Below are 10,725 nucleotides of genomic sequence, written 5' to 3'. Positions count from 1 at the left end.
TCTGCATGTCATTCAGAAGTTACCATATTTATCATTTGTTCGAAGTGAACATTTTGGTTTCTATTTCCATTTATTTATATGGCGAACCTAATGTTCTTCCTAAGTGGACAGTGAACAGTTTATAAAACCTGGACTAGGTGAGATCAGGAGTATGAAGGCCTTGAATATGTTTTAATTTTAAAAAGAATTAAGATTCCTTAAACTCTATAGCAGCATATTCACCCCCGCAAGCATTCCAAAAATCTGAAGGTTAGATGACAGAATTTTGTTACTGCAAGTAAAAAAATCATTGCAGAGCTCATGGACATTTCAAATATAATTAAGAGCAATGCAAACCTGGACTTGGCATCTTCATGGAATTATTCTCTTAAGGAAGAAAGTTATTCAGATATCTTTCCAGGGAGTAGTTTATTTGAGGTGCATACAATGAAATAAATCACTGCTATACAAAATAATAAAAATATTCTGAACTTTTATTTACCAGTTAATTTCAAAAACAAACTATAATAAACATGATGAAACAAGAAAGAAAGTGAATGATGGCTTCCATCCATTACGGCTAAAAAAGTTAATTCGGCACTTTTTTATCTGTTCTATTTATTTTTATTGTTCTATTTTTACACAGAATTGTAAAGTCTTTGAAAGAGGCTATACCTTAATCTTCTAGTATGAACTAAATTTCATAAAATATAAAAACTTTATAAATCCTATAAAGCACAAAGTCTACCTGTTATATATGAGAGAAATTTTTCAATGGTCAGAATAAGACAATATTATTCATATTCCTGAAAGGTAGCTCTGTTCCCAATAAATATTCTTTCTATCTTCTGTAAACTTTAGAGATATCACATTCTCAATCTTAGAAGAAACAACACAGAACTATTTGATTTTTTGTTTTTTTCTTGCTTGAAACTGCTCTGTTTTGTTTTTTACTGATTTAATCAACATTGACAAGGCAGGATCAATGGAACTCTTTCGTGATTCCTTCTGAATTTCACTCTCCTTTTTCTTTATTGCCTGAATAAGTTCTTGTTCTTTTTGTTCTCTCTGCCGGGCTTTCTCCTCAAGGATTTTTTCCATAGCTTTTGTTTTCTTGAAATTAGGATCTGAAGGATCCAAATTGAACAAGTGGGAAGTATACATTGCCTGAAACCGTGAATCCTTAACATTTACCTGTAAGTCCAAAAGGAAAATCAAAACAAATTAAATTAGTAAACTAAAAAAGAACCAGAAATATGACAAAATTTTAAGTCAGTCAGTGGTTATTGGCTGGGTGTGGGGGAAAGAATCACTTTGTAAATTATATAAATGTTTAACCACTATGCTATATACTGAAACTAATAAACTATTGAATGTCAACTGTGATTGAAAAGTCAGTGAGTTGCTGATTACATAAATGTGAGCATTTTGCATAGCTTCAATAGAAAACTGTTTTCCCACAGATCTTCAATGGAGTTCAAAGGCCTATTCTTAAGACCATGATATGAAGAAAACAGTGTTCCTATCATGCAATGACAATGTCCTCAAAAGAGGACTGTAGTGATGATATATATATATATATATATATATATCCCTCTATATGCTACTTAGAAATTATCTGTTATGTTCCTCTCCATTCTCTGAACAAATTCAAAATTTCTCCATGTTCTTCAGGGTCTATTCTTCCATGTTAATGGCTGGAAGGCATTATTAAGTAGTTCCTGGCAGCTGTTTGTAGGTTTTCTGCACAGGGCTCAAACTCATGCATGTGGACTAAGTGATCATTAGAAAAGAGGGAGCAATGGAAACCAAAAAATACACCAATTAAAAAAGCATAGCTTACAGTGCTGGCCACTGTACACAGTGAGACTACGCTTCAATATGACATGAACCCCTCATTGGGGTTCATCAATTGCATAATTAATATGCAATTAATTATGCCTAACCTTCCCAAGGGAGCTTCACACTGCATAGATAGCTTGCAATGATTCTAACATTGAAAGCTACCTATTTTGGTGCAACATGGCTACCAAGCCAGCTACTTCACCTGGTGCTCAACCAAAGAAACAATGATTCGATCCACCTGGGAATGAACTGGCTGTGTAGGACTAAAAGATGGTATTTTAGTCCTACACAGCTCTTCCTGGCTCCATAGCTCTTCCTGAGACTCATGGCTAACTTTGCCTATACTTAATTTTTATCTCCAGACCTGAGTCTAGATTCAACACCAGCTTTAAGAGACTAAAGAAAGACTTCTGTCCCTGGTTACCTCAAAGTCATCTTCTAATAATTCCTTCTTTTTCATAAGCTGTTTTTTCTTCTTTTTGCTCAGATTCTGGTGCTCTACAATCTTGTTGTAATTGAAGTGTTTCTTGCTCTCTTCGTCCTCATCCATCATAAGCAAAGCCATTTCAGCCTATAAAGAGAAGAAAGAAGTTCAAATATACAATGCTGTGTTTTTTTAACCCCAAACAGGAATACGGGGCACAGAAATTTCCTCTAGGAAAGAGAACTCAGCCACCAGAGATCCAGGACAACATGTGTTATCCATAGTCTGACTGTGGATTACTGAAACTCATACAGAAACCCAGAGAACTTCTGGCCAAGATGGAGGTGTAGGTAGATACGCTTTGCTTCCTCGTACAACCTGAAGAAGGCCAACAACAAATTTAAAAACAAAAACAAAAACAAAAAACAACCCAAACTGCCAAAAAATTGAACTGTATGGAAGTCCAACAACCAAGGAGTCGAAGAAGAAACATTCATCCAGATCAGTAGGAGGGATGGAAAGGGGCAGCTAGGGCAGACAAGACGAATGGTAAGGAGATGGACTGGGAAAGAGAGGGAGAAGCTGGCAGTGGCTGGTTGAATATTCATGTGCAGATAAGTCAGGTGGAACAACTGGGGAGCAAGACAGACTGTGCAACCCAGGGTCCCTGCACAGGAGACTAAAACCTCAAAGCCTCTGGCTATAAAAATCTGTGGGGGTTGCGGCTGTGGGAGAAACTCCCAGTCTCACAGGAGAGTTCGTTAGAGAAACCCATAGGGTCCTATAATGTACACATATCCACCGACCACAGAATCAGCACCAGAAGGGTCCAATCTGCTTGTGGGAAGTGGGGGAAGTGACTAAACTCAGGCGAGAGCTAAGCAAGCAGCACTGTTCCCACTTTGACCCCTCCCCCACATACAGTCACAATGCAGTGAAGTGGGTCACCTTGCACTGGTGAAACCCTAAAGCTCTGTCCCTTACAATATTACAGGTGCACCGAGGCAAAAAATATGGCCCTGATGAAAGAGAAGATAAAAAAATCCGAAAAAGACCTAAGCGATGAGGAGATAGACAACCTACAGATGCAGAGTTCAAAACAACGGTAAATGGGCTGTTCACAGAAATGATTGAGTATGGTAGCAAACTAGAGGAAACAGTGAAGGCTATGAAAAGTGAAATAAAGAAAAATACACAGGGAACCAACAGTGAAGGGAAGGAAACTTCCCAGTTTCCTTCAGATCAACAATTTGGAGCACAAGGAAGAAATAAACATTCAACCAGAACAGAATGAAGAAACAATAATTCAAAAAAACGATGAGAGGATTCAGAATCTATGGGACAACTTTAAACATTCCAACATCCAAATCATAAGGGTGCCTAAAGGAGAAGAGGAAGAGAAAGAAACAGAAAATTTATTTGAAAACATAATGAAGGAGAACTTCCCCATTCTGGCAAAGGAAATAGACTCCCTGGAAGTCCAGGGAGTTCAGAGACCCAAAGAAGAGGGACCCAAGGAGAAACACACCAAGGCACATCATAATTAAATTGACCAGGATTAAAGATAAGGAGAGAATCTTAAAAGCAGCAAGAGAAAAGTAGAGATTTTCCTACAAAGGAGTTCCCGTAAGACTTGCAGCTGATCTCTCAAAAGAAACCTTGCAGGTGAGAACAAGCTGGAAAGAAGTATTCAAAGTAATGAAAGGCAAGGACCTAAATCCAACATTACTCTATCCAGCAAAGCTATCATTTAGAATAGAAGGGCAGATAAAGTGCTTCCTAGATAAGGTCAAGTTAAAGGAGTTCATCATCATCAAGCCCTTATTATATGAAATGGTAAAGGGACTTATCTAAGAAAAAGAAGATCAAAATTACAAACAGTAAAACGACAACAAAGTCACAACTATCAACAAATAAACCTAAAAAACAAAAATAAAAACAAACTAAGCCAACAACTAGAACAGGAACAGAACCACAGAAGTGGAGGTCACATGGAGGGTTATCAGTGGGGAGGGGGAAGGGAGAGAATGGGGAAAAAGGTACAGGGAATAAGCATAATTGGTAAGTAGAAAATAGAGGGAGGTTAAGAATAATATAGGAAATGAAGAAGCCAAAGAACTTATATGTACTACCTATGGACATGAACTAGGGGGTGGGGGAATGCTGGTGGGAAGAGGAGTACAGGGAGGTGTGGGATAATGGGAAAAGAAACCATGGGACAACTGTAATAACATAATCAATAAAATATACTTTAAAAAAATTTTATTGATTATGCTATTACAGTTACACCATTTCCCTCTACCCTGCACACCCTCTCCCACCCACATTCCCCTCCTTTAGTTAATGTCCATGTGTCATAAGTTCTTTAGCTTCTACATTTCCCATACTATTCTTGCCCTCCCCCTGTCTATTTTCTACTTACCATCTATGCTACTTATTTTCTCTACCTTTCCCCCACTCTCCTCCTCCCACTCCCTGCTGCTAACCCTCCATGTGATCTCCATTTCTGTGATTCTATTCCTGTTCTAGTTGTTTGTTTAGTTTGCTTTTGCTTTAGATGTGGTTGTTATTAACTGTGAGATTGCTCATTTTACTGTTCATATGTGTTATCTTCTTTTTCTTAGATAAGTCCCTTTAACATTTCATATAGTAAGGACTTGGTGATGATGAACTCCTTGAACTTGACCTTATCTGAGAAGCACTTTATCTGCCCTTCCATTCTAATGAAAGCTTTGCTGGATAGAACAATCTTGGATGTAGGTCCTTGCCTTTCATGACCTGGAATATTTCTTTCTAGCCCCTTCTTGTCTGCAAGGTCTCTCCTGAGAAATCAGCTGACAGTCTGATGGGAACTCCTTTGTAGGTGACTGTCTCCTTATCTCTTGCTGCTTCTAGGATTCTCTCCTTCATTTTAATCTTAGGTAATGTAATTATGATGTGCCTTGGTGTGTTTTTTCTTGGGTCCAACTTCTTTGGGACTCTCTGAGCTTCCTGGACTTCCTGGAAGTCTATTTCCTTTGCCAGAATGGGGAAGTTCTCCTTTATTATTTGTTCAAATAACTTTTCCACTTGTTGTTCTTCCTCTTCCCCTTTTGGTACCCCTATAATTCAGCTGTTAGAACATTTAAAGATGTCTTGCAGGTTCCTAAGCCTCTCCTCATTTTTTTGAATTCTTGTTTCTTCATTCTTTTCTGTTTGGTTATTTCTTCCTTCTGGTCCACTCCATTGATTCTGAGTCCCAGTTTCCTTCCCGTCACTATTGGTTCTGTTCGTTTTCCTTCATTTCACTTAGCATAGCCTTCATTTTTTCATCTAATTTGTGACCAAATTCAACCAATTCTATGAGCATCCTGATCACCAGTGCTTTGAACTGTGCATCTAATGGGTTGGCTATCCCTTCATCGCTTGAAAGTATTTGCTGTGGTGCTTTGATCTGTTCTTTTGTTTGGACCAATTTTATTTTTGTCTTGTCACACCTGTTGTATATGAGGGGTGGAGCCTTAGGTGTTCACCAGGGTGGGGCAACCCAGTTGCTGGGTTGTGATGCTGTTTGTGGGGGAGGGGTCTGACAGGGAACAATGGCACTTGCTCTGCTCTCTGTCGGATTTCAATCTCTTCCGTGGCTTCCCATAAGCAAATTGGGCCCATCTGGTGCTGATTCCCATTTGGGTGGGCTTGTGTATGTTCTAGGACCCTGTGGATCTCTCCAGTGAACTCTCCTGTGAGGCTGGGAGTCTCCTTGTGCCTCAACCCCCACAGGTGTTTTCAATCAGTGTTTTGAAGCTTTATTTGCCCACGCTGGGGCCCTGGGTTGCGTAGTCTGTCTCGCTCTCCAGCTTTGCCTGGTTTGTCTGCACGAGAATGTAGGACCACCCAGTCAGCCAGCTACCCTGAGTGCCTCACTGGGTCTGCCTGTTGCCACCCCAATCTCGGGGTCTGTCAGCTGCTGCATTGGGTGCCGCGGTCCGCAAGCCACCGCTTTTTTTTTTTTTTTTTTGCTGTGATCCCCCTCCATAGGTGCCTGACTCTGCCCAGTTGCCTAACTCCACCTCTCCTACCGGACTGGATGAATGTGTCTAACTCCCTGGTTGTCAGACTTCAGTGCAGTTCAATTTTCTCGCAGTTCTGGTTGGGTTTTTTGTTTGTTTCTAAATTTTTGTTGTCCTTAATTTGGTTGTACAAGGAGCCACAGTGTGTCTACCTATGTCTCCATCTTGGCCGAAAGTCTTAATCAATAAAATATACTTTAAAATAAAAAAAAGAAAACAAAAAAGAAACACAGAGGTCTTTGTACAGCAATAAGTAAAATCTTTAGAAGCAATATACTGAGAGCAGAAGAGGGGAGAAAATTTGCATTTTAAAAGCAGACCACATTCCACTTAGTGTAATTGGTTAGTATTCTATACAAATGAACTTCCGTCACTCAAATAAAATTTTCTTTTCACTTTGTTTTTTTAAGTAATGATGTTAAATATAGCTAATCTAATATTTTGTGATACAAACTACTTTTTTAAAAGATTCTATGTATTTTTTTTTTTTTAGGGAAGGGAAGGAGAAACAGAGGGAGAGAAATATCAATGTGTGATTGCCTCTTGCATACCCCAGACTGGGTACCTGGCCTGCAACCCAGGCATGTGCCCTGACTGGGAATAGAACTGGTGACCGTTTGGTTCACAGGCTAGCACTCAATCCACTGAGCCACATCATCCAACACCAAACTACTTTTTAAACATGTATTTTAACAAGAAATTTATTTTTTCTTTTGCCATTGCCTTTATTGTTTCAATACTGATGCACTGCTATGAAGGGATCTTAATATTTCCTTCTGAAATATAATATATTGTCTTTTCCATGAAACAGGGATTTTCTACCAATGTGAGATAGGATTAAATGTGAACCCTGAAGAACCAAGCAAACAACCATGTATAGTAGGGAAAATACTACAGAAAATACTAGTATGCTGCCAGACTTTTGTGAATTTTCCAATATTATTACTTAAGCCTGCTTTAATTTCCTTTTACTTACATCACTGGCATGTGCCATTGGCTTTCTTTTTCAAGACATTTTCCACCAATGATATTATCTTTGTGCTTCTTAACTCTATGAGTATTACTGTATATGCAATAAATGGAGAAAAGATCCATTAAGATGAAGAATTTATGTGAGTAGTCAGGACCACTCCCAGATAGTGATATGAATGTCAGTCATACAGATGTTGCTGGCTCCAATTCCTGCCTCAGCAAAAACGCATAATGCTCCATGGCATGGATCTTTGGAGTCACTGAAGATAAGTTTCACTGCATTTCCAATAAAGACTTTATTTTTTGTACATTAAACTTATGATTTTTACAATAATAAAAAGAGTAAAATTAGCATTTGACAAGCCATAAAAGCAAAGTTTCTTTATAGGGAAAACTCAAATTAAATTAAAGCTTATGGCAAAATTATTTAGGTTTTAATCATCGTAGTATTTTTGTCTCAGTTATAATAAGTCTATAATAATGAGATATTTTCCTCTTTATCACCAAAGGACATGCCTTGGGTTTTAGGTAAATTTTACTGACTGAATAAATATTTAGTAAAAAAGTGGTATTTCAATACTATGCTGCTAAAATATTTATTATATGTTTTATATTTTATAAACTATTGCTAAAATCAGTTATTTTTTTTATTAGGGAGGGACACTGGAAACTCATGTGAATAACTTCATTTAAATTACATCTCAGTGATCAAGTAAGTATGTAACAATAATCATTTTACCTTCTGTTTTTCTATTTCAGCTTCTTCATCTGGAGATGTGCTACCTTTTACAGATTTCATTGATTTTTTCGTTTCTTTTGTACCTGGCACAAGAAACAAAGGAGAGTTAAAAATTACAAGACTATTAGCAACAATAAGTTTACCCTAGGAACAAAAATGCAAGATATAAAGGAATAATCTTATCAATAAATGTATAAAAACTAGAGAAAGTAAAAAAATTATTACTGAGAGATGACTATAGGTGTGAACAGAATAATACAACACATCTGGATGGGGTGACTGAATTATTATAAAAAAGCAATTTCTTTTGAAAGTAATGCATATTATCAACTAAGAAAGAAAAACTGTAAGATCATTTCAATATACAGAATAGCATTTGATAAAATTCTATATCCATTCATGATAGAGAATTTAATATACATTTAATAAAACAAGTAAAATTCCATTCAAGGAAATCTTTACAAAGATTAACAAGACAGATTTGATATACTAGTGATACAGTGTACTAAAGTGTACTACAAAGTGAAAATAAGCAAAAAATACTGTATAATGGGAAAAACAGTACAGTATAGCTTAGTATATAATAATAAAATGTAGTATCATATATTACTGAAAAAAGAAGGGGTTATTCAAAAACTAGTGGAGGGCAATTTGTTTTGTTCTGAAAAAAAATCAAGTTATTGTCTTATTTTATGATGTACAGGCAAATAAAATGCAAATAGATTAAAGAGTTAATCATTAAAGAAAAAAACCTTATGAGAAAACACAGGGGAAAACCACCTAATCTTGAATAGAAGAATCATATTTTCTTAGCATGAGAACAACAGAAGAAATCATAATGAAAAAAAACCACACCACAATTTTAACAAATGCTTAAAACTCAGCATATCAAAACTCATCTGCAAAATAAAAAAAGGCATGTTTAAAATAACAACTTGATAGTAATTACCTGTAAGTAATAGTTTAACAAAACCCTTTCTCCTTCTCTACAGACAAATCTGATCTTTGGTTAACCTCCTACTGGGTTATGAGGCACAATCACTTATGCCAAAATTGGCTCTGGATTGAAAACTGCTTGTATTTTTAGGGACCCTAGGATTTGTGGAGACCACAAGGTGTTAGCTGAGATGTTTTTGTCCTAAATGAGAGGTAGTAATGTGCAGCAATTAAGGGCACTTGACTCTGAAGCAGTCGGCCTGTGTTTAAATTCTGGCTTTACCACATTCTACCTGTGGCAGTTTGTGCTGTGTCCTTATCTGTAAAATGTGGATTATAACAACAGTACCTACCTCACAGGTGTTTTTGTGAGGACTACATAAATTAGTAAATGTGAAGTGCTTAGTTAATGGTGCTATAAAGTGCTTGCTATTATTATGATAATCTGACTACATAAGATGCCCTGGATTCCCTGGTGATCATACTGATGCCTCATTTTTTTGCTTCCTATTTCATGGCTGTTGGAGCAAGAGGAGTTCAAAAGAAGTGGTTTCAGGGTGCTAACATATAAAAGATTAGTCTAAAAAGTAAGAAGGTTCAGAGTCTACAAAGCCATGTTGTGTAACTATAGAGCATTAATACACAATGCCAACCTTCTCTGAACTGCTGGACACTGTCTTCTTTGAATAAGCTGTGCTCTGTTTTTCCAGTGCAAAGAAACCAATGGACTCTGAAGTAATAATGATTAATGTTTACATAGCATTTACTATGGCAGGCATAGTAAAGACAGTATGTTCTAGTGTCTTTACATTTATTAACTAATTTAGTCCTCGTAACAATGATATGAGATAGATTCTACTATTTATTCTAATCCTCATCCTGTGGATGAGAAAACTGAAGCATAGAGAGGTTAAATAATTTGTCTAAAATTTACCAAGTGAAAGAACCATAACTGGAACCCAAGTACTGAGGCTTAGGCTACCACCATACTACATTTCTCCCCTATCAAACATTCTCTCTATAACAACCTTTCCATTTAAAATGCATTTTTATGTGAAGTAACAAAGCAAAATTCACAGAACGTATACTGATGGTTGAATAACTACAACCAATGGGGGATAATAGAAAAACAAAGCCCAAAATCAAGAGAGGCTTTAAAAACTGCTCCGTACACATGAAGTCCCTGCTGTACTTGAGCAGCCAGGTCCAGCTGAGAGAGCACGTCAGCATGAAAATGCTGCCAGGTTCACCGTTCATGTGATGGAGGCATTTCCAAGAAGAAATAGTATTGTATGCAGCCCTTCTCCCTAGAATGAAAATCTTTATTGCTTCTATTTCAAATGTTTTTCAGAGGATGACATATCCACTTTAAGATTATACCTTTTTCTCTGTTTTAAATATGTGTATATATTTACATATATAAGTATCACCAAGGTCTCATTTTCTCTGGGTCTGACTTTTACACCCTAAGTTTATCTCTGCTCCTATGCTCTCAAGGTAAGAGCTCCTTTTGAAGTGAATGGACAAGTGACAAATATGGAAGATCATTCTGTGGCAGGGAAAAAAGAAATCAGGCTGTACATGATTAATACATAAAGGAGATAAAGATCTTTACACACAGCTGTGGGAAATAATTTCAAAGAGCCCACAATGAACTGTTCTGGATTTTATAATAACCTGGTGAAAAGTCATAAAATAAACTTGAAAGAAAGACTGAAGCAAGGGAGGAAAAAAAGAAGCTCCAAGATGGTCAGGGTTAAAAATAATATCCAATTTTAGCG

General features: G+C 36.9%; 1 protein-coding gene across 1 annotated transcript in view; it reads right to left on the bottom strand.

Moving 5' to 3' along the window:
- Positions 1-201: 201 nt before the first annotated feature.
- The window catches only part of ESF1 (ESF1 nucleolar pre-rRNA processing protein homolog), a 74,305-nt gene continuing 63,781 nt past the window's right edge, over positions 202-10,725 (bottom strand). The window contains exons 12-14 of the mRNA XM_036009556.1: positions 8,009-8,091; positions 2,249-2,395; positions 202-1,173 (exon numbers count right to left, since the gene is read on the bottom strand). Of these exons, the coding sequence (XP_035865449.1) occupies positions 880-1,173; positions 2,249-2,395; positions 8,009-8,091 (524 nt within the window). The 3' untranslated portion in view covers positions 202-879. The remainder of the gene's footprint in view (positions 1,174-2,248; positions 2,396-8,008; positions 8,092-10,725) is intronic.

The sequence above is a fragment of the Phyllostomus discolor genome, chromosome 9 (genome assembly GCF_004126475.2).
Source record: "Phyllostomus discolor isolate MPI-MPIP mPhyDis1 chromosome 9, mPhyDis1.pri.v3, whole genome shotgun sequence".
In the NCBI taxonomy this organism is placed as follows: Eukaryota; Metazoa; Chordata; class Mammalia; order Chiroptera; family Phyllostomidae; genus Phyllostomus; species Phyllostomus discolor.
Note: the sequence above shows the minus strand (reverse complement) of the source record. Positions and strands in the feature narration are given on the sequence as shown.